The following is a 25,098-nucleotide window of genomic DNA, read 5'->3' as shown; positions in this document are numbered from 1 at the left end:
TACTTTTTAAGGAGCCCTGGTTCTTTTATTGAAGAGTAGTATTTAGAAATCTAGGTCTGGGTGCACCTAGGTGTGCTCATTGCTCTTGGGGTGTCATTGTTTCTAGGCTCTCACTAGAGAAGACTAGAAAATTTTTTTTTGTTTGTTTTTAAAGATTTTATTTATTTGACACAGAGAGAGCGACAGCGAGAGAGGGAACACAAGCAGGGGGAGTGGGAGAGGGAGAAGCAGGCTTCCCGCCGAGCAGGGAGCCCGATGTGGGGCTCGATCCCAGGAGCCTGGGATCATGACCTGAGCTGAAGGCAGACGCTTAACGACTGAGCCACGCAGGTGCCCCTAGAAAAATTTTTCTATGCTAACCCATACACATACACACATCTCTATATTTCTCTATCTGTACATCTATGAGAAACCATGAGTTTAGTACTGATACTTCTTTTTTTTTAAAGATTTTATTTATTTGACAGAGAGAGAGCACACGTAGGCAGAGCAGCAGGCAGAGGGAGAGGGAGAAGCAGACTCCTGGCTGAGCAGGGAGCCCGATGCGGGGCTCGATCCCAGGACACTGGGATCATGACCTGAGCTGAAGGCAGACGCTTAACCAACTGAGCCACCCAGGTGCCCCAATACTGATACTTCTGATTCCAGTCCAACACCACAGAGCTTATCCTAGCCTTTTCCCTTTTTTTTATTTTTAACTTTTTTTCTGTCATTATCTACCATATATTTACTTATTTGTTCATAATATGCACATGAAGTTAGTGTAGAAAAAATTGACAGTAGAGTAGTTAGTTGTACCTGAAATCTGCTTGTCCTATACTCATATACAATATTAGAGTGAGAGATTGAAATCTATAAGTTATTAATCAGGAAGCTACAGGAGAGGTTTTTCTGGAGCTTTAAATGTTAATATTTTTTTCCCTTTCCTTTTATAATTGCATTGTATTCCTATTAAAAAATAAGTAAAACGGGGCGCCTGGGTGGCTCAGTCGTTAAGCGTCTGCCTTCGGCTCAGGTTATGATCCCAGGCTCCTAGGATCGAGCCCTGCATCGGGCTCCCTGCTCCACGGGGAGCCTGCTTCTCCCTCTCCCACTCCCCCTGCTTGTGTTCCCTCTCTTGCTGTGTCTCTCTCTTTCAAATTAATAAATAAAATCTTTAAAAAAAAAAAAAAGATTCTGTATTTTTTCTTTTATACTTATGTTCAAAATAATTTCTTTTTTTAAATTTAAGTTTATTTATATTTTTTAGTAATCTCTACACCCAGTATGGGGCTCAGACTCATGACCCTGAGATCAAGAGTTGCATGCTCTTCTGACTGAGCTCCCAAAATAATTTCTTAATATCATTAATCTTCAGGAACATGTTATTTAATAACAACCGAATAGTATCTCATTTGGTTTAGTTTTGCCATAATTCTGTTTAATTATTCTTTTATTATTGTTTCTAGTTTTTCTATATTAAAAGTAATATGGAGTCTATATCCCTGTTCATAAATATTTATATATACTTCGATTTTTAAAGCTTTTGATGCTAATGGATAGAGTTTTTTTTTTTTTTTTTTAAGATTTTTTGTTTATTTATTTGAGAGAGAGAGAGAGAATGAGAGAGAGCAGGCACATGAGAGGGGGGAGGGTCAGAGGGAGAAGCAGACTCCCTGCCGAGCAGGGAGCCCAATGCGGGACTCGATCCAGGGACTCCAGGATCATGACCTGAGCCGAAGGCAGTCGCTTAACCAACTGAGCCACCCAGGCGCCCCCTAATGGATAGAGTTTTAATAAACATCCAGATTTCATGTGTCTATACTTTGGAGGAATAGAGAACTGCCCTTTTTGAAAATAGGATAGATTACGATTTGTGTCCATCCTAATGGAAGTATGCATGAATATTTATTAGTGTAAATAATTCATTAATACTGAGTCTAAACCATTCGTAGGTAAAGTGATTGAAAACTAATTACTGTGAAAAAGGAATACAAAATCTTCCATGGAAGACATCAGCAGTATTTTATAAGAAACTAATTTTACAATATACTCAACATGCATAACCAACTCTTACTTTTTCCACATCTTAGTTGCTGTCCTTCAAGTTTTTTTTTTTTTTAGATTTTTTTTTTAAAGATTTTATTTATTTTTTTTGAGAGAGAGAGAGAGAGCGTGTGAATGCGCATGAGTGGGAAGAGGGGCAGAGCCAGCAGGAGAGGAAGAAGCAGATTTCCCGCAGAGTGGGGAGTCCCACACGGTTCTCCATCCGAGGACCCTGAGATCATGACCTGAGTTGAAGTCAGACACTTAACTGAGTGAGCCTCCCAGGCGCCCCTGTCCTTCAAGTTTGAACTGAGTAACTTTTTAGGTTATTACTAGGGCCATGTAACAAATTACCCCCAAACTTAGTGGCTTGAACTTACTTTGCTCAGGAATCTGCAGTCTGGGCAGGGTTCAATTGAAGATAACTCTTCTTTGTTTTACGTGGGAGTTAGCTAGGTTGGCTTGGAGGCTAGGGCCTGTAAAGGTTGCTCACTCACTTATCTTGATATCTGTGCTGAGAAGAGTCAGTATCTTCCAGTATAGCTGCTTAATGGTGTCCAAGATTTTTTACTTAGTGGTTCAGGTCTCCTGAGGAATGTATACTGAGAGAAAGAGAAGGGGAAAAAAAAAAAGGAAGGGAGGGAGGACACACAGGAATGTGAGAGGCAGGCTGAAGCAATATAAATAATGCCTTTAATGATTTAGCCTTGGAAGTCACAGTTCTGCCCAGATTCAAGGGGAAGGAATGTAGAGTGCCCTGGTGTTGGAGGACTGTCAGTGTCACATCGTAAGAAGAGCATGTGGGATGTGGAATATTGTGGCCATTTTTGGAAAATATAGTATGCCGCAAAATCCAGTGTAGGCTAAATAACCTGCTCACAGAGGATCCATGGGTGTGAACAGCCTGAAGCCCTTACCTTTACCCTTTGAGGAAGCAATTGTTGTTCCCTAATTAAGAATATAAAGGAAATGATTTATTTTATTATTATTATTTTTAAAGATTTTATTTCTTTATTTGACAGAGAGAGCGCAAGCAAGGGGAGCGACAGGCAGAGGGAGAGGGAGAAGCAGGCTCCCTGCTGAGCAGGTAGCCCGATGCAGGGCTCAATCCCAGGACCCTGGGATCATGACCTGAGCTGAAGGCAGACGCTTAACCGACTGAGCCACACGGGCGCCCCCAAAGGAAATGATTTAGAGATAAAATTGTCTTTTGCAGATGAAGAATTATGAAGAGATACCTTTTAATACAGATTAGATATAAATAATTAAGAAGTTATTAGTACCTAAGAGGATCAACTCAGAGGTGCTAGTGATATAAGAGTTGAGGTATCCTTTCTTCAAATTTATTCTATCCTCCTGACTTTTGCTCTACTCTCACTGAAATCATTTTATGGATTGTTGCTAGTTGTAGTTGATATAGTACTTATTGTATGTTATATTTTATAGGCTGAATTTGATGCTTAACTATTGTTTATAACTTTCTCTTAATGTGAAATTTAAGGTATTTTAAGTTCCAAACAAGTGATTTCAAACTTGTGGTTACAATCCATACACTCATTCAGCACATCATGAGCCATATACTTCGGATATATAAAGGCGACTAAGTCAGGGTACTCTCTTTATTTTATTTTTTAATTTTTTAAAAAGATTTTATTTATTTGAGAGTGAGAGTGAGTGAGAGAGAGAGCATGAGCAGCGGGGGGGTGGGGGGGAAGGGGCGGACAGAGGCAGAGGGAGAAGGAGACTCCCCACTGAGCAGGGAGCCAGATGCTGAACTTGATTCCAGGACTGTGGGATCACAACCCGAGCTGAAGGCAGACACTTAACTGACTGAGCCACCCAGGCACACAGGGCACTCTCTTTAAAGACCTCCATAGCCTGGAGAAGACAGACATGTAGACAAATATTTATAATACAGTTTGATACATGTAATATAAATAACATAATAAAAATGTACCAAGTACTAATACTGAGAGAAAAGAATGCCTTGGTTGCGGGAGTGACAGTTGTGTGGATAGGAGAATAATTTTGAGCAGAATTTGAAGTATTTCACAAGGGAAAAGTAGAGGGAAGGGCATTCATACATACATACAAAGGGAACAGTACATACAAAGGTCTAGAGATATAAAATAATAATACGTGTTTGAAGGAAGTTGAGTAAATGGTGCGGTTGGGGTGTAGAGTCAGTGATGTGTGGCTGATGTTAAGGAACCCAGATTGTTAAGAGTTTTATCTTTGAGTAGTGGGTGCTGTTGTATGTTAAATATTGTAGCGATCATTAGGTTTGTGTATTAGAGAACTATGGGGATAGTGTTTGAAAGATTAGAAGAGGTAGAGACTGCGGGTAAGAGAATAGTTAGGAGGCTATTGTGATACTTAATTTATCTACCTTAATACTGAATGAGAGGTTTTTTAAATAAATTATATTTAACTGCCTGTAAATTAAGCACTGAATGTATTTATTTTTTTAAAGATTTTATTTATTTGGCAGAGAGAAAGAGAGAGAGAGCACACAAGCAGGCAGAGCAGCAGGGAGAGGGAGAAGCAGGCTCCCCGCTAAGCAGGGAACCCCATGCGGGGCTGGATCCCAGGACCCTGGGATCATGACCTGAGCCGAAGGCAGATGCTTAACCGACTAAGCCACCCAGGAGCCCCTAAGCACTGAATTTAAAACTCTTTAAAACTAATTGCAAAATGGGGCGCATGGTTGGCTCAGTCAGTAGAGCATGTGACTCTTGATCTGAGGGTCATGAGTTCAAGCCTCATGTTAGGTGTAAAGCTTATTTTAAAAAATCAAAAAACCCAAAAAACTAATAGCAAAGTATTAAGGCAGGTTAATATAATGGTTCTGTTAGTTCGGTTAATATGATTCAGTTCTTATTTATATTTCAGTTAAACTGATTATTTTCTCATTCTGATTTCAGATAACAAAAATGTTAAATGCAAAACCGGAAGATGTTCGTGTTCAGTCCCCACTGTCCAAACTCAGAAGCTCAGAACACTGGGATCTCCCTTTGCAGGGGGTAAATAAAAACTAATTTCTTTTAAGTTCATAGTGTTGTTTGGTGTGTTCAAAATATTTAAATAAAACTGAATTTTCATTTTCTTATATATCGTTGCTTGGGTTTTTTTGTGTTATATGCAGGTTTTTATTTTTATTTATTTTTTATTTTTTTAAAAGATTTTATTTATTTATTTGACAGAGAGATAGAGAGCACAAGTAGGCAGAGTGGCAGGCAGGGGGAGAGGGAGAAGCAGGCTCTCTGCTGAGCAGGGAGCTGGACGTGGGGCTTGATCCCAGAACCCCAGGATTATGACCTGAGCCGAAGGCAGCTGCTTAACCGACTGAGCCACCCAGGCGCCCCTATATGCAGGTTTTTAATTAGTTTATTTCTGGTATTTGTTGAAGTGATGCTTTGAGGTTGGGGTCTCCTTTAGTTTAAATATACCTTATTTTATATGATTGTTTTCTTGAAATTTAAATCTCGTTATTATAAAAGATATTTTAAATTTATGAGCATATTAAGCTTATTAGAATCATTTGCTCTTTTGCTCTTGTTTTGTAAATTTAAGAGGGTATATCTTAAAATGTGACACAACTGTACTTTAAAAGGTATATGGTATATTATGGAGCTTTCATGAATAAGGCTTAAGATGGCACTTTTTTTTTTTTTTTAAAGATTTTATTTATTAGAGAGAGAGAGAGGGAGAGGGAGAGAGTGCACAGGCAGGGGGAGCAGGAGAGGGAGGAGCAGGCTTCCCGCTGAGTCGGGAGCCCAACGTGGGTCTCGATCCCAGGACCCTGGGATCATGACCTAAGTCAAAGGCAGACACTTAACCGACTGAGCCACCCAGGCGCCCCAAGATGACACATTTTAAGTATTATTTTTTTCCTCATGCCTGGTATAACTCACAGTCAATTTTTAAAAATAGAATTTTTCTCAGATTTTCCAGTTTATCCATTTGAGCCTGTATTAGTCTGCTAGGCTAACATAACAAAATACCACAGATTGCGTGGCTTAAACAACAGAAATTTCTTTTCTAACAGTTCTGGAGGCTGAAGTCCAAGATCAAGGTGCATGCAGGGTTGGTTTTTCTAAGGCCTTTCTCCTTGGCTTATAGATGGCCATCTTCTTGCTGTTTCTTCCTATGACCTTTTTTTCTGTGTACCTGCATCCCTGGTGCTTCTCCTCTTATAAGGACGCTAGCCCTGTTGGATTAGGTCCCTACCCTTATGACCTCATTTAAACTTAATTATCTTTGTAAACGCCCCATCTCCCCATATGGTCATATTGATGGTGAGGACTTTAACATATGAAATTGGCAGGGGGAAGCACAATTCAGTTCATAAGATTAGCATTTTAGGATAACAAATTTTAAGTCATGTTGAATGTTTTTATGTTACAGACAAGAAAAGTTAACCATTTATTATAACTTGTTCTCAGAGGAAAGATTTGTCATTAATATTAGTTGCTTTAACATTTTTTAAAAATTTAACTATCAAATAATACATTTGTTTGTTTTATATACAAGGTACAAAAAAGGGAAATAATAAATGAGACAAGATGACTTCTGCTGACATAAAAAAAATTTGCATAAGGTTAGAAAATTTGGGATGTAAAGAAAGGTACAGGTGAAATAAATAATCTTTCTCTGTTCCTTTTTCCTAAAGGCAACCACCATTAATACTTTTTTTTTCATTCCTTTCAAGAAAAAAAATACATATGCCTACATAAATAATAATTTGTATTATTTTTTAATTGTTACAGAACAGAGATCATGAAATATATACTGTTCTGTGCTTTGTTTTCATTTAATAGATGCTAAAATTTTTTTTTCTGTTTTAACACATTTTTTTTATTTTTAAAGATTTATTTATTGGGTGCCTGGGTGGCTCAGTTGGTTAAGCATCTACCTTTGGCTCAGGTCATGATCCCAGGGTCCTGGGGGTCCTGAATCAGGCTCCTTGCTTAGCAGGGAGTCTGCTTCTCCCTCTCCCCTTTATCCCTCCCCCCCTACTTGTGTTCTCCCTCACTTTCTCGCCCTCTCTCTCAAATATATAAATAAAACCTAAAATAAATAAATAAAGATTTATTTATTTAAGTAATCTCTGCACTTAACGTGGGGCTTGAACTCACAACCCTGAGATCAAGAATCACATGCTCTACTGACTGAGCCATCCAGGTTTCCCTATTTTAATACATTTAGATCTACTTCTTTTATTTATTTTTGTTGGCTTTGTAGTACTGTAAAAATTTACAATATACCATAATTAAAAAAAATTTTTTTTTAGTAAAATTGACACACAATATTACATTAGTTTCAGGTATACAACATGGTGATTCAGCTTCCCTTTATGTTATGCTATGCTCACAAGTGTAGCTATCATCTGTCACCATATACATAATCCACTTAGTTCACTGGTATTAGTTGTTTCTAGAGTTTTGCGAATGGAAACAATGCTGCAGTGAACAAGTTTTTTCCTTTTTTTTTACACATCGTTTTTCATATGTAGAAAACCATTTTTGAGCAGAATTACTAGGTTGAAGGGAATTTATATATGAAATTTTAATGAACATTACAAAATTGTCTCTCAGAAAATATGCACAATTTGTATTGTCACCAATGAGAGCTCCCATTTTTCTAGAAACTTACTGGCACTGGATATTATCATACAGTAAAATTGTTGCCAATTTAATAGGAAGAAAAAAACATTATTTTAAGAAAATTTGGTCTCTTTGCATTTATGTATTCTGTCTTAGGATATTGAATTTATTGTGGAATAAACATATGTACAATATATATAATTTTATTTTATTTTTTTTTAAGATTTTATTTTTTATTTGAGAGAGAGAGAGAGCACACGAGTCAGGGGAGGGGCAGAGGGAGAAGCAGACTTCCCTGCTGAGCAGGGAGCCTGATGCGGGGCTCGATCCCAGGACCCCGGGATCATGACCTGAACCGAAGGCAGACGCTTAGCCAACTGAGCCACCCAGGTGCCCCTAAATAATTTTAAACACACACACACACACACACACACACAGTCTCTTGGAAGTAGCCATAGGCTTAATTTTCTTAAGCGGTATCTCACTAAATGTGTTTTTTCCTTTACTCTTGGGTCATACATATCTTTTAGTTTTTGGCCTTCAAGAGGCAGATGTGGATTACCTGAGAGCTCTTTAAGTATTAAGTCATTGTGTTATAATCTTCTGTCTTCTCTTTTTCCTTAACTCTCTATTTCAGCAGTCTCCTTTTCCTGAGAAGCTAACCATTTACTTTCTTCTAGTTCCCTCTAACCCACTGAATAAAACAGGGTGTCTTCAGAGACATATTTTCTTTTCCTAGGCCTAGTTTCCCACCCGTTGGATGTCTTCCTGAAGATAGTGATACTTAAGGTTTTGGAAATCTGTATCCCGTTTGAGATTTAAAGTGATACATGTGTCAGCATTGCTATGCTCTTTTGTTTCTTTAGACTTCACAGGTTTTGCTAAGTATGCTTCATAGTTTGTAGAGTTTGAGGTTGTACCAGTATCTTGCGTAGTTGTTTCTCTCACATACCTTTTTTTTAAGATTTATTTTTTTTTTTAAAGTAATCTCTACACCAATTGTGGGACTTGAATTTACAACCCTGAGATCAAAAGTCCCATGCTTTACTGACTGAGCCAGCCAGGCACTCCCCACACACCCTTTTTAAATTGTTTTTAGTGGGTTTCTGTGAATGACAAAGATAACTTTGCATAGTCTTTAGCAGAATTTTAACTCATTTGTTTACTTATTTGTGGTTTTTATTGAGATATTATTTCATGAAATAGGTTCCACAGGTCTTAGGTATATAACTGGATGAATATTGACTAATGTGACATATGTAACCAATCCCACTCAAAAATGGTTCCCTTTAGGGGCGCCTGGGTGACTCAGTTGTTAAGCGTCTGCCTTCGGCTCAGGTCATGATCCCAGGGTCCTGGGATCGAGCCCCGCATCCGGCTCCCTGTTCCGCGGGAGGCCTGCTTCTCCCTCTCCCACTCCCCCTGCTTGTGTTCCCTCTCTGGCTGTCTTTCTCTCTGTCAAATAAATAAATAAAACCTTTAAAAAAAAAAAATGGTTCCCTATAATATGAAAAGTGATGTTCACTGTCCCATTGTTTCCAAAGGAATAGAGCATTGTCATGAGCCTTGAAAGTTCCCTTGTCTCCCTTTCCATTGTATCTTAGCTTTGCCTGCTGTCCCAACCCCCACCCCACTACTGGAACCACTTTTCTGATTTCTATTTCTGTAGGGTAGTTTTGCCTGTTCATACACTACTCTTTTATGTTTTGCTTCCTTTACTCAGTAAAATGTTGAAATTCATCTCTGTTTTGCATCTATCAGTGGTTTGTTCCTTTTTATTGCTAAGTAATATTCCATTTTGTGGCTATAACACATTTTGTTTATTTAATTCTTCTGTTGATGGAGTTTTTGACTTGGTTTTAATTTGCATTTTTCTGATGACTAATGGTGTTAAGACATTTTCATATGTTGATTGGCTATTGTATATCTTTTTTTGTGAAGTGTGTATTCAATTTTTTTGCCCTTTTAAAAATAAGTTTTATTGAGAATTAATTTATATACAGTTAAATTAATCCATTTTAATTCTTCTCTGACTTTGACAAATGTATATGCTTTTGCAACCACCACCATAATAAAGGGGTGTGTGTGTGTGTGTGTGTGTGTGTGTGTGTATTTGTAGTTTTTTTTCTCAGTGTACAGTTCTGAGTTACAAGATCTGTATAGACTCATATAAGTATCATGACAATGAAGATATTGTACTGTTCCATTACTCCAAAAAACTCCCTGGTGCTGTCCCCTTTGTAATTATACTTTGTCCCCACTTTTAACCCCTGGTAACATTGTTTTCTGTAGCTATACCTCTACATTTTCCAGAATGTCACATAAATGGAATCATAGAGTGTAATGTTTTGAGAATGACTTTTTACTTAGCATAATGCCATTGAAATTCATTCATGTTTTTGTGTGTATCAGTAGTTTTTCTGTTCTCCCCATTGAAGGACATATGGGTTGTTTCCTGGTTTTGGCCATTAAGAATAAAGTTGCTATAAATATTTGCATACATGGTTTTTTGTGAGCATAAATTTTAATTTCTCTAGGGTAAATATTTAGGAGTGGGATTCCTGGGTCATATGATAAGTGTATATTAACTGCCAAACTGATTTCCAGAGTGGTTGTACCATTTTTGCATTCCCAGCAGCAATGTATGGAGAGTTCTGGGTGCTTTGTATCTTTCTTAGCACTTGATATTGCCAGTTTGTTTGTTTTTTTAATTAACGGATTTTATTTTTTAGAGTAATATTAGGTTTACAAAAAAATTGAAGGGATGGTACCAGCAGTACCTATATACCCCTCAGTTCCCCCTCCCTGTTACCCCCACACAATTTCCTTTATTAATATCTTTGTATCAGTGTGGTACATTTGTTACAGTTGATAAGCCAATACTGATAAATTATTATTATTATTTATTGGATATAACTGACATATAACATTGTATTAGTTTTAGGTGTACAGCATAATATTTTGATATATTTATATATTGCAGAATGATTAGCACAGTAGTTTATTTATTTATTTTTTTACAGATTTTATTTATTCATTTGAGACACAGAGATACAGACAGAAAGAGAGAGCATGAGCAGGGGGAGAGGCAGACGGAGAGGGAGAAGTAGGCTCCCCGCTGAGCCAGGAGCCCAACGTGGGGCTCGATCCCAGGACCCTGGGATCATGACCTGAGCTGAAGGCAGACGCTTCACCATCTGAGCCACCCAGGCGCCCCAGCACAGTAGTTTAATTAACATCCATTAGCACACATAGTAATAGTTTTCTTATGATGAGACTTTTAAGATCTAGTTTCTTAACAACTTCAGATAAATAATCAGTATCGTTAAGTAAATCACCATGCTGTATATCACATTCCCAGGACTTATTTATCTTGTAACTAAAAGTTTATACCTTTTGACCCCCTTCACCCACTTTGCTCACTTCCCACCTCTGGCAACTACAAATTTGTTCTTTTTATGAGTTCAGATTTTCTTTTTTTCCCTTAGATTCCTCCTATAAGTGAGATCATACAGTATTTGTTTCTTTTTCTGACTTATTTCAGTTAGCATTAGGCCCTCAGGGCCCATCCATGTTGTGCAAATGGCAAGATTTTTTTTTATCGTTGAATAATTTTCCATTGTGTTTGTATACCACATTTTCTTTTTCCATTCATCTATTGACAGACACATTGTTTCCATCTCTTGGTTATTGTAAATAATGCTGCAATGAATATGGGGTTGCAGATATCTTTTTGAAATGGTGATTTCATTTCCTAAGGACAAATACCCAGAAGTGGAAGTAGAATTGCTGGGTTATATGGTAGTTCTATTTTTAATTTTTTTTTTTAAGATTTTATTTATTTATTTGACAGAGAGACACAGTGAAAGAGGGAACACAAGCAGGGGGAGTGGGAGAGGGAGAGAGGGAACACAAGCTGGGGGAGTGGGAGAGGGAGAAGCAGGCTTCCTGCGGAGCAGGGAGCCGATGCGGGGCTCAATCCCAGGACCCTGGGATCATGACCTGAGCCGAAGGCAGACGCACAACGACTGAGCCACCCAGGCGCCCCTCTATTTTTAATTTTTTGAGGAAGCTTCATACTGTTTTCCATATTGGTTGTACCAATTTACATTCCCACCAACAGTGCACAAGGATTCCCTTTTCTCCACATCCTCATCAACACTTGTTATGTCTGTCTTTATGATAATGTCTGTTCTAACAGGTATGACGTGATAGCTCACTGTGGTTTTGATTTGCATTTCTCTGATGATTAGTGATGTTGAGCACCTTTTCATGTAGGTATTGCCCATTTGTATGTCTTCTTTGGAAAAATATCTATTCAGACCCTCTGCCCATTTTATTTTTTTTCAAGATTTTATTTATTAGAGAGAGAGTGTGAGATAGAGAGAGAAAGCATCAGCAGGGGGAGGGGACAGAGGGAGAGGGAGAGGCAGAGGGAGAGGGAGAAGCAGGCTCCTGATGGGGGGCTTGATCCCAGGACCCTGGATCATGACCTGAGCCAAATGTAGACGCTTAACCAACTGAGCCACCCAAGTGCCCTGACCCTCTGCCCATTTTTATTTTTATTTTTTTAATTAATTAATTTTTTAATTTTTAAAATTTTATTTATTTGACACAGAGAGAGAGCGAGCGAGTGAGCACAAGCAGGGGGAGAAGGCAGAGGGAGAAGCAGACTCCCTGCTGAGCAGGGAGCCTAGTGTGGGGCTGGATCCCAGGACCCTGGCATCATGACCTGAGCCCTAGGCAGATGCTTAACTGACTGAGCCACCCAAGCACCCCTTTCTACCCATTTTTAAATTGGATTTTTTTTAATGCTATTGAGTTGTATGAGTTCTTTATATATTTTGGATATTAACCTCTTATTAGATATGTGATTTGCAAATAATTTCTACATTCTGTAGGTTGCCTTTTCATTTTGCTGTACAGAAGCTTTTTAGTTTGATATAGTCCCACTTATTTATTTCTGTCTTTGTTGCCTTTGCTTATGTGTCAGATTCAAAAAATCATTGCTAAGACCAACATCAAGGAACTTGCCATCTTCTAGGAGCTTTATGGTTTCAGGTCTTATGTTCAAGTTTTTAATCCATTTTAAGTTGACTTTTTTATGTGGTGTAAGATAGTGGTCCAATTTCACTATTTCATATAAGGCTGTCCAGTTTCCCAGCACCATTTATTGAAGAGAGTATTCTTTCCCCATTGTATGTTTTTTGTTCCTTTTATTTATTAATTGAATATATATGCATGGGTTTATTTCTGGGCTCTGTTCTGTTCCATTGATCTCTCTCTTTTTTTTTTTTCCATTGATCTTAGGTCTGTTTTTATGCCAATGCCATACTGTTTTGATTACTATAGCTTTGTAATGTAGTTTCAAATGAGGGAGTATGATGCCTCTAACTTTTTCTTCTTAAGATTGCTTTGACTATTCAGGCTCTTTTGTTGTTGCATACAAATTTTAGGATTATTTGTTCTATTTCTGTGAAAAGTGCTGTTGGAATGTTGATAGGGATTACATTGAATTTGTAGTTTACTTTGAGTAGTGTGGACATTTTATCAATATTCTTCTAATCCATGAGCACAGAATATTTTTTCATTTATTTATGTCTTTTTCAGTTTCTTTTGTCAGTGTCTTACAGTTTTCAATGTACCAGACTTTCATCTTCTTGGTTGAATTTATTCCTAGATGGTTTGTTTTGTTTTGTTTTGTTTTGTGGGTTTTTTTTTTTTTTTGCTTTATATGGGATTGTTTTCTTAATATCTCTGATAGTTTGTTGTTAGTATATGGAAATGACATTGATTTTTGTATCCTGCAACTTTACTGAAATTGTTGATTAGTTCTAAGTTTCTGGTGGCATATTTAAGCTTTTCTATATATAATATCATGTCATCTGTAAATAGAGACAATTTTACTTCTTTTTGATTTGGTTGTCTTTTATTTATTTATTTTTTGCCTAATTGTGAGATTTCTTTGGACTTCTAGTATTCAGTTAAAGAAAAGTGGGGAGAGTTGGAAACCTTGTCTTCTTCCTGATTTTAGAGGAAAAACTTTCAGCTTTTCATGATTGAGTATGATAGGCACTGTGGGCTGTGATATATGATCTTTATTATATTTAGGTACATTCCATATATATTTACTTTGTTGAGAGTTTTTATTATGAATGGATGTTGAATTTTATCAGATGCTTTTTTGCATCTGTTGAGATGGTGATATGTTTTACTTTTATTCTTTCACATTGATTGATTGGTGGGTGCTGAACCTTACTTGCATCCCTGGAATAAATCCTATTTTTTTTTTTTTTTGAACATTTTATTTATTTATTTGACAGAGAGAGACACAGCGAGAGAGGGGACACGAGGAGGGGAGTGGGAGAGGGAGAAGCAGGCTCCCCGCCAAGCAGGGAGCCTGATGCGGGGCTCGATCCCAGGACCCTGGGATCATGACCTGAGCTGAAGGCAGATGCTTAATGACTGAGCCACCCAGGCGCCCCTGGAATAAGTCCTATTTGATCCTGGTGTATGATTCTTTTGTATTGTTGAATTGGATTTGCTAATATTTTATTGAGGATTTTTGTAGCTATTTTCATCAGTGATATTGGTCTGTAATTTTTTTTTTTTTTAAAGATTTTATTTATTTGAGAGAGAGAGTGTGTGTGAGAGACAGAGAGAGCATGAGTGGTGGGGAGGGGCAGTGGGAAAGGGAGAAGCAAACTCCCCACTGAGCAGGGAGTCCGACACAGGGCTCAATCCCGGGACCCCGAGATCATGACCTGAGCTGAAGGCAGACTCGTAACCGACTGAGCCACCCAGGTGCGCCTCTGGTCTATAATTTTCTTGAGTGTCCTTGTCTGATTTTGGTATTAGAGTATTGAAGGCCCGTAAAATAAGTTTGGGAGTGATTCCTCTTCTATGTTTTGGAGGAGTTTGAGAAAAATTGGTAATAATTCTTATTTAAATGTTGGGTACACTTCACCAGGGAAACTCTCTGTCCTGTACTTTTATTTGTTGGGTGGTTTTTGATTACTGATTCAATCTCCTTACTAGTAATCAGGCTGTTCAGATTTTCTGTTTCTTCATGATTCATTCTTGGTAGGTCATGTTTCTAGGAATTTACCTATTTCTTCTAGGTTGTCCTGAGTGTGTTGTTTAATTAATTTTTCATAGTAGCCTCTTATGATTTTTTGTAGTTTGGTGGTATCATTGATAATGTCTCCTCTTTCATTTCGGTTTTTACTTATTGAATTCTCTCTCTTTTTCTTGGCGAGTCTAGCTAAAGATTTGTCAGTTTTGTTTATTTTTTCAAAATACCAGCTCTTAGTTTCATTAATCTTTTCTGTTGTCTCTTTAGTCTCAGTTTCCACTCTGATCTTTGTTACTTCCTTCATTCCAGTAACTTAGGGGCTTAGTTTGTACTTTTTCTAATCCCTTGAAGTGTAAAGTCACATTTCAGATCTTTTTGTTTCTTAATGTAGATGTTTATTGCTATGAACTTTTCTCTTAGTACTGCTTTTGCTGCATCCCATAAGTTTTTATATATTGCCATTTTCATATGTCTCAAGATATTTTTTATTTTTCTTTTGATTTCTTCTTTGACCAATTGGTTGTTCAGGAGCATATTGTTTAATCTTCACATATTTGTGAGTTTTTCAGTGTTCTTCTTGTGATTGATGTGTAGTTTCATACCATTGTGTTTGAAAAAGATGCTTGGTATGATATCAATCTTCTTATATTTATTTATTTAAAACATTTTTAGGTTAAAATTTTTTTTAATTTTTTACCATCACCACCCACCCACCCCCATTCTCCCCACCAATCTTTTTTTTTTGAGGGGGGGTAGAGGGAGAGAGAGAATCTTGAGCAGTCTCCATGCCCAGTGTTGAGCCCAATGCTGGGCTTGATTTCACGACCCTGAGATCATGACCTGAACTGAAATCAAGAGTCAGATGCTTAACTCACTGAGCTACCCAGGCACCCCCCACCAATCTTCTTAATTTTATTAAGACTTGTTTTGTGGCCTAATGTATGAAATGTCCCAGAGAATGTTCCATGTATGCTTGAGAAGAATGTTCTATAAATGTCTTTTAAGTCCATCTGGTCTAATGTGCTGTTTAAGTCCAATCCTTCCTTACTGATTTTCTGTCTGGATGATCTATCCATTGGTGAAAGTGGGGTATTGAATCTCTTACTATTATTGTATTGTTTATTTCTCCCTTTAGATTTCTTAGTATTTGCTTTACATATTTAGATGTTCCTATATTGGGTTCATAAATACTTATAAATGTTATATACTCTTGTTGGATTGGCCCCTTTATCATTATATCATGACCTACTTTGTCAATTATTGCAGTTTCTGTTTTAAAGTGTATTTTGTCTCATTAAGCATACTTACCCCAGCTTTTTTTGGTTTCCCTTTGTAAGGAATATCTTTTCCCATCCCTTCTTTTTTAACTTATGTGTGTTTTTAAAGGTGAGGTGAGTCTCTTGTAGGCAGTATATAGTTGTTTTTTTTTTTAATCCATTTAATCATTCTGTCTTTTGATTAGGGAATTTATTCCATTTACATTTAAAGAATTATTGATAGGTATGGACTTACTGCCATTTTGTTAATTGGTTTTTGACTGTTTTGTAATTCCCTTATTTCTTTCCTTTCTCTTGCTCTATTCCTTTGTGATTTGATGATCTTCTGTAGTGACATTGTTTGATACCTTTCCCTTTATCTTTTGTGTATCTACTGGAGATTTTTGCTTGTGTTTACCATGAGGCTTACATACATTTTTATAGCAGTATATTTTAAGTTGGTAACCACTTAAACTTGAATTCATTCTAAAGCTCTACATTTTTATCCACTGCCCATTTTGTTTTTGATGTCACAGTTTGTATTTTGTGTATCCATTAATGAATTACTATAGTTAGAGTTATGTTTTTTTTTTTTTTACATTTTTCTTTTAGCCTTCATATTATACTTAGAACTGGTTAGCCCACCACAATTATATTAGATTATTCTGAATTTATATATTTGCCTTTACTAGTGAGATTCATACTTTCATGTTTTCTTCTTACTAATTAGCATCCTTTTGTTTTTGGTTAAGGAAGTCCCTACAACATTTCTTATAAAGCTAGTCTAGTGGTGATAACGTCCTTTACCTTCTGCTTGTCTGGAAAACTCTATCTCTCCTTCAATTCTGAAAGACACCTTTGGTGATTTTATTCTTGTTTTTGGTTGGTTGTTTGAGTACCTTTTTTTTTTTTTTTAAAGTTTATTTATTTTTAAGTGATCTCTATCCCCATTGTGGGGCTCAAATTCATGACCCCCTGAGATCAAGTGTTGCATGCTCTACCAACAGTCAGCCAGGTGCCCCTGTTTCATCACTTTTAATACATAATGGCACTTTTTTCTGGCCTGCAAAGTTTCTGCTGAAAAATCTGCTAGTAATCTTTTGGGAGGGGGTTTCCTTGTGTATAACAAGTTGTTTTTCTCTTGTTGCTTTTTATATTCTCCTTGTGTTTAATTTTTTGCAATTTAACTATAATGTGTCTTGGTGTGAATCTCTTTGGAGATCTAATTTGGAACATCTGTTTTGGAACTTTCTGGGCTTCCTGGATTTGAATGTCTGTTTCCTCCCCATTATTTCTTCAGATAATTTTCTGGCGCTTCTCTCTCTCTTCTTCTGGGACCCCTATAATGTGAATATTGGTCTACCTGATGTTCCATAAATCCCTTAATATATCTTCACTCTTGTTAATTTCTTTTCCTTTTTGGTCTTCTGAATGGGTGAATTCTAGTGCCCTGTCTTTGAGTTTGCTGGTCCTTTCTTCTACTTCATTTAGTCTACTGTTGAATCTCTCTAATTGAAGTTTTCAGTTCTGTTATTGTAATCTTCAGCTCTGTGATTTCTGTTTGGTACTTAATATATTCTCTTTGTTGACATTTTCACTTTGTCTATGCATTGTTCTCCTGATGTTAGTGAGCATCTTTATAACAGTTATTTTGAACTATTTATCAGGTTAAGTCACTTTCTCCATTTCATTAAGGTCTTTTTTTGAGATTTTATATTGTTCTTTTGTTTGGAACATATTCCTTTGCTTCATTTTCCTCCACTCTAGTTGGTTTCTGTGCAGTATATGAAACAGCCACTTCCTAGTCTTGAAGGTGTGATCTTGTATAGGAGTTGAACTCTATCTTAGCTCTTGTTGTCTCTCAAACCTTTGGGACTGTCCAAGCTGACTTCTTTGTTCTTTAGTGGCTCCCGATAGTTTAGGGTGTGCCAAGACCTGTCAGTGTCTCTAAGGGGTGATCTTAGTCAGGCTGATTGGAAGCTGGATCCTCAGGCAGCAGCTTTAAAAGTATGCAAAGATACCTCTTCCAGGGGAAGACTGGTAGATGAGTCTGCTCCCTCTGTGCTGTGTGCCCTGGGGGATAGCTGGTGTTAAGAACTGTTTCTCTGTTTGTTTCAGTCCTGTGGAATCCATGAGCATATTCCCCACTGGCCACCACAGCCATGTGATCAAGGGGCATCCCGTAGATAGCAGCTGCAAAAACCAGCATGTCAGACTTGTGCATAAGCTCCTTTTCAGGAGATAGTGGCATTCTGGAGTGAAGCAGAGGGAGACATAGAGATGGCATCTGCTTGCCTCCATAGTCTCTGGAGAGAATTGTAGTTGGCCTCTAAATGCATGTTAAATTAGAAGCCTGTCCTCAGGCTGCAGCTTCTAAGATAAACAGACCTCTTTCTGGGTGTGTTTTAGTCTGCTACCTCTATGATGGGTCCTGGAGTGTTAGCCATGGTGAGTCCATGTGAGCCTTTTAAGAACTGTCTCTTGGTTTGCTATAGCCTTGTGAGTCTCATGGATGCAAGCCCCATTGGCTTTCAAAGCTAGATGTTTTAGTAGCCTGTCTCTTGGTGATAATCATAAAGGTCAGGGTGCCAGATGTGGGGTCCAGATCCTTTGTACCTTAGGCAGAAGCTGGGAGTTGTCAGTTTCCTCCTGGTTGTGTTCCATTTTGCTGGTAGTGTGGTTATGGCAAGATTATCTCAGCTTCTCCCACATGTTCCAGTGTTTTTTTTTTTTTCTCATTCCTGTGATATTTAGAGGAGTTTTTCAGCTAGTTTCTGGATTTTTTCAGAGGGAATTGTTCTGTATGTAACTGTAGATTTGGTATGTCTGTGGGAGAAAGTGATTTCAGGAGCCTACTACATTGTCATCTTTAACTGGAATTATCCCTGGTAGATTATTGTTAGTTGAAGTCCATAGTTTACATTAGGGTTCATGTTTTCTCTGGTATATTCTTTGTTTTGACAAGTGTATAATGGCATGTATCTACCATTACAATGTGATACAGAATAATTTCACTGTTAAAAAAATCTTTGTGCTCCACTGATCTTTTTAATATCTCCAGTTTTACTTTTTCAATAATGTCACATGGAATCATGCAGCTTTTTCAGATTGTCTTCTTCCGTGTAGCAATATGCTTTTACATTCATGTCTTTTTTGGGCTTGATAGCTCATTTCTTTAAAAAAAAAAAAAAAGAATTTTTGGTGGGCGTCTGAGTGGCTCAGTCAGTTAAGCATCCAATTTTTTTTTTTTGGCTCAGGTCATGATCTCAGGGTCCTGAGATCAAGCCCTGCATCAGGCTCTCCATTCAGCAGGGAGTCTGCTTCTTTGCTCCTTTTCCCTCTGCCTTTCTGCCCACTCATGCATGCTCTCCATCTCTCTCTCTAAAATAAATAAATACTTAAAAAACAAAGAATTTTTACAAGACTATTTTTTAGAGCAGCTTTAGGTTTGCAGCAAAATTGGGCAGAAAGTAGTTTCCATATGTCCCCTGCCTCCACACACGCACAGCCTCCCCCACTATTTATTTGTTTTTATTGCTGAATAATATTCTGTTAAATGGATGTAGCACAGTTTGTTTATCCATCACCTGTTGAAAGACATCTTGGTTGCTTCCAAGTTTTGGCAGTTATGAATAAAGCTACAGTAAACATTCATGTGCATGTTTTTGTGTGGACACGTTTCTGACTTATTTCACTAAATACTAAGGATTGCAGTTGTTGGGTTGTATGTTAAGGGTAGGTTTAGTTTTGTTGGGAACTGCTAAACTGTCTTCCAAAATGGTTGTACCATATTGCATTCCCACCAGCATCTAATGGGATTTCCTGATGCTCCACATTCTAGTTGACATTTGGTATTGTCAATGTTTTGTGTTTTAGCCATTCTAATAGGCTGTACAGTGGTATCTTGTTTTAACTTGCAGTTCTCTGATGACATATTTTCTTGAGTTTCTTTTCATATGTATAATTGCCAGCTGTGTATTTTCTTTGGTGAAGTGTGCCTTCAGATCTTTGGCTCTTTTTAAAATTGGATTGTTTTCGGGGCGCCTGGGTGGCTCAGTCGTTAAGCGTCTGCCTTCGGCTCGGGTCATGATCCCAGGGTCCTGGGATCGAGCCCCACATCGGGCTCCCTGCTCAGCGGGAAGCCTGCTTCTCCCTCTCCCACTCCCCCCTGCTTGTGTTCCCTCTCTCGCTGTGTCTCTCTCTGTCAAATAAATAAAATCTTAAAAAAAAAAAAAAAAATTGGATTGTTTTCTTATTTTTGAGTTTTAAGAGTCCATTGTACATTTGGATACCAGTCTTTTTATCAGATATGTGTTTTGCAAAGTTTTTTTCCCCTAGTCTTTGTGTTATCTTTTCATTTCCTTAATGGTCTTTCACAAAGCAGAGTTTTAATTTCAGTGAAGCCCAAATTATCATTTTTTTTCTTCATGGATAGTGCTTTAGGTATTATATCTAAGAAGTAACTGCCTAACCCAAGGTCACCTAAGTTTTCTCTGATGAGAAAACCTTTTAGGAATTTTATAGTTTTGCATTTTATATTTAGATCTGTGGCCCATTTTGCATTAATTTTTTGAAAGATGTAAGACTTACGTCTCTGTATCTTTCTACAGGGATAGCAGCACCATTTGTTGAAAATACTAGCCTACAGAATTGAATTGCCATTGTTCCCATGTCATAGATCAGTTGATTGCATTATGTGGATCTATTTCTCAGCTATTTATTCTGTTCCATTGATCTATTTGTTTGTTCTTTTGTCCATGCCAAGCTATCTTGGTTACTGCAGCTTTAAGTCTACAGTAACTAATAAGACTAGTAAGTCTTGACATTAGGAGTGTAAGTTTTCTGAGTTTGTTTTTCTTCAATATTGTATTGGCTATTCTGGGTCTTTGGCTTTCTATTTAAAATTTAGAATCACTTTGTCAACATCCACAAACTAACTTTCTGGGATATTTAATTGTGTTGACTATAGATCACGTTGGGAAGACATCGTTGGAATATTGAGTCTTCCTATCCATGTATGTGAAATATCTATTTAGAACTTTGATTACCTTTTAACACAGTTTTGTGGTTTTTGTCATATAGATTTTATATGTATTTTATTTGATTTGTCCATAAATATTTTTTTGTGCTAATGTAGATAGTACTGTTTTTCAAATTCCAATGTAAATTACTTTTAAAGATTATTTATTTATTTATTTACTTGACACAGAGATAGAGAGCACAAGTAGGCAGAGAGGCAGGCAGAGGGAGAGAGAGAAGCAGGCTTCCCACAGAGCAGGGAACCTGATGCGGGATTTGGTCCCAGGACTCTGGGACCATGACCTGAGCTGAAGGCAGACGCTTAACCAACTGAGCCACCCAGGTGCCCCTCATTGTAAATTAGTTTTAAAGAAGAAAGTAATTGACTTTTGTATAAATATATTGTTTCCTGCACCATTGCTATAATGGCTTATTTGTTGAAGGAGTTTTTTTTTTTTTTTTAATTGATTCTTTGGGATTTTCTACATAGACAATTATGTCACCTTAAATAAAATTTTATTTTTTTCCCCCCAATCTGTATACTTTTTATTTCCTTTTCTTATCTTACAACATTATCTAGGACTTTAGTATGAGGCTGAATAGGAGTGATGAAAAGGTGCATCCTTGCTTTGTTTTTTATCTTAGTGTGGAAGCATTTGATTTCTCACTATTAAGTATATTTTCTGTAGGTTTACTGCAGATGTTCTTTATTAGATTGAGAACATTCCCCTCTATTGCTACTTTGCTGAGAATTTTCTTTAAAAAAAAATCATAAATGGCTTTTAGAGTTTGTCAGATGCTTTTTTTCTGCATCTATTGATATGATCATTGGATTTTTCTTATTTGGCTTGTTGTCCTTAATGGATTTTCCAATCCATTATCCAGCATTGCATATTTGAAATAAATCTCACTTGTTCATGATGTATAATTCTTTTTTTTTTTTTAAAGATTTTATTTATTTATTTAACAGAGAGAGACACAGTGAGAGAGGGAACACAAGTGGGGGAGTGGGAGAGGGAGAAGCAGGCTTCCCACCGAGCAGGGAGCCCAATGCTGGGCTCGATCCCAGGAGCCTGGGATCATGACCTGAGCCGAAGGCACACGCTTAACGACTGAGCCACCCAGGCGCCCCTGTATAATTCTTTTTGTACATTGTTGGATTTGATTCTTTTGAGATTTTTGCATCTGTGTTTCTAAGAGAGATTGTGTAGTTTCACTGTCTTATAATATATTTTTCTGGTTTTGATGTTAAGGTAATGCTGTCCTCATAGAATGAGTTTGGAAGTGTTCCTCTGCTTCTGTTTTCTGGAAGAAATTGTTGAGAATTGGTATAAGTGGTTGCTTAAATGTTTGGTAGAATTCATCAGTGAACCAATCTGGGCCCAGTGCTGTCTGTTTTGGAAGGTATTAAATATTGATTCAATTTCTTTAATAGATATGAGCCTATTCAGATTATGTATTTCTCATTGTGCAAGTTTTGGTAGATTGTGTCTTTCAAGGTATTAGCTCATTTCATCTAGGTTATCAAACATGTGAGAGTAGAGTTGTTTATAGCATTTTTTATTATTTTTATATAGTGTCCATGGGATTAGTAGTGATTACCTGTCTTTCATTTCTCATATTAGTAATTAGTGTTTTATCTTTTTTTCTTAGTTAACCTGGGTTGAGGTTTGTCAATTTTATTGTTCTTTTTAAAGAAGCAGTTTTTGGTTTTGTCGATTTTTCTCTATTGATTTCTTATTTTCAATTTCATTGATTTCTGCTCTATTTTTCCTTTTATCTGCTACTTTGGAGTAATTTTGCTCTTTTTTAGTTTCCAAAGCAAGAAGTTTAGATTATTGATTTTAGAATTGTCTCTTTTTAAAATTTATTTTGTTTTTTTAAGATTTTATTTTATTTATTTGAGAGAGAGAGAGAGAGTGTGCATGCACAAGTAGGGGGAGGGGCAGGGGGAGAAGCAGACTCCCCGCTGAGTAGGGAGCCCGATGTGGGACTCAATCCCAGGACCCTGGGAGCATGTCCTGAGCCGAAGGCAGCTGCTTAACCCAGTGAGCCATCCAGGCTGCCTGAATTGTCTCTTTTTTTTTTTTATTTATTTTTATTTTATTTTATTTTTTTTAAAGATTGTTATTTATTTATTTGGCAGAGAGGGACACAGCCAGAGAGGGAACACAAGCAGGGGGAGTGGGAGAAGCAGGCCTCCCGCTGAGCGGGGAGCCCGATGTGGGGCTTGATCCCAGGACCCTGGGATCATGACCTGAGCCGAAGGCAGACGCTCAACGACTGAGCCACTCAGGCACCCCTGTCTCTTTTTTTAAATAGCTACATCCAATGCGATGAATTCCCCACTTAGCGTATGAGCTTGAGTATGTGTATTCTTCTGTTTTTAGATGAAGTATTTTTTTTTTTTTTTTTTAAGATTTTATTTATTTGACAGAGCAAGATACACCGAGAGAGAGAACACAAGCAGGGGGAGTGGGAGAGGGAGAAGCAGGCCTCCTGCAGAGCAGGAAGCCCGATGCGGGGCTCGATCCCAGGACCCTGGGATCATGACCTGAGCCGAAGGCAGACGCTTAACGACTGAGCCACCCAGGTGCCACCTTAGATGAAGTATTCTATAAGTGTTACTTGGATACAGTTGATTGATGGTGTTGTTCAGTTTAAGTCTGTCTTTACTGATAATCTGCCTGCTGGATCTGTCTGTTTCTGATGGAGCAGTTTTGAAGTCTTCAACTAAAATTATTGATTCTATTTGTCCTTGTATTTTTATCAATTTTTGCCTTATGTATGTTGGTGCTTTATTGTTGAGCACATAAATATTAAAGATTCTTATGTCTTCTTGGAGAATTGATCCCTTTATCATTATGTAGTATTTTTCTTTATCCCTATATCCCTCCAAATTGGTAATTTTTCTTTTTCTGAAGTTTGTTGAGTCTGAAATCAGTATAGCTATTCTAACTTTCTTTTGATCTGTGTTAGAATGGCATATCTTTATCCCTTGACTTTTCATACTGTGTTCAGTGTACAGTTGGGTCTTTTTTTTTGGTTTGATCTTTGAATATTGAACGACCTTTCTGCCCTGGAATAAACCCTAATTTCCTGTATTGTATTATTCTTTTCACATATTACTTGTTTTGATCTAATTTTTTTTAAAGATTTTATTTATTTATTGGACAGAGAGAGAGACAGAGAGCACAAGTGGGGAGGAGGGGGAGAAGCAGGCTCCCCGCTGAGCAGGGAGGCCGATGTGGGGCTCGATCCTAGGACCCTGAGATCATGACCTGAGCTGAAGGCAGGTGCTTAACCAACTGAGCCACCCAGGCACCCCCGATCTGCTAATTTTTTTGTTGAGTGTTTTTGTTTATGCTTACCAGAGATGTTGGACGTTAGGTTTTTTTCTTCTTTTACTGACATTATATGGGTTCAGTTTCAGTGCAATGCTTACATTATAGAATGGGAATTCTAGTTAATGGAATAGAGAGTGTAGAATTCATTTTCTTAAATGTCTGATTTGCTAGGAAAACTCTCAGGGCCTTTAGAGGCTAGGAGTTAGTGGAAGGGAGGGTGGCAGCAGTGTTTATAAAAAGGGAGCAGAAAGGATTTGTGTGACCCAACTTTTCTATGTTTTGACTTTGGTTGTGGTCACACAGATGTGCACATATGATAAAATAGCACTAAACTAAAAATGCACTCATACCAAATGTGTGCATATAAAACAGGTGAAATCTTAATAAGGTCATGAATTGTCTCATTGTTAATTACCTGGTTATATATTTTTCTGTAGTCATGTAGGGTGTTTGGGGAAAACATTGGGGAAAAGTGGTTGAAGAGTATGCAGGATTCCCCATAATTCATCTAGTGGCTCAATAGATACTGGCTAGCAAATAATTTCAGGTTATGTTTTTGGTAAGTGTTTTCATTGTTGGCATTACATGTTACTTACTTTGGAAACTGGATGAAGAACCAATAGAGTTGAAATTCTGATACAAAGTTAAATGCAGACCAATAATCTCAATTGGTTGGAAAGTCATCATGCATTTTTATTACAGTAAGCTGTGACAGGGGTGAGTAGTTGTGAACAAAGTCACCATTTTCCTCAAGATACAGCTTTGGTTCC

At 37.4% G+C, this 25,098-nt stretch overlaps 1 protein-coding gene across 5 annotated transcripts in view; it reads left to right on the top strand.

The window, feature by feature from the left end:
* Positions 1-25,098, top strand: part of SENP7 (SUMO specific peptidase 7) — a 139,884-nt gene that overhangs the window by 12,949 nt on the left and 101,837 nt on the right. For all 5 annotated transcript variants that reach the window (XM_032406434.1, XM_032406435.1, XM_032406433.1 and 2 more), the window contains one exon: positions 4,950-5,048. In XM_032406434.1, coding sequence (XP_032262325.1) covers positions 4,959-5,048 — 90 coding nt within the window. In that variant the 5' untranslated portion in view covers positions 4,950-4,958. The remainder of the gene's footprint in view (positions 1-4,949; positions 5,049-25,098) is intronic.

Source organism: Phoca vitulina, unplaced genomic scaffold (assembly GCF_004348235.1).
Source record: "Phoca vitulina isolate PV1807 unplaced genomic scaffold, GSC_HSeal_1.0 scaffold8, whole genome shotgun sequence".
NCBI lineage: Eukaryota > Metazoa > Chordata > Mammalia > Carnivora > Phocidae > Phoca > Phoca vitulina.
This window is presented reverse-complemented; position numbering and strand designations above follow the sequence as displayed.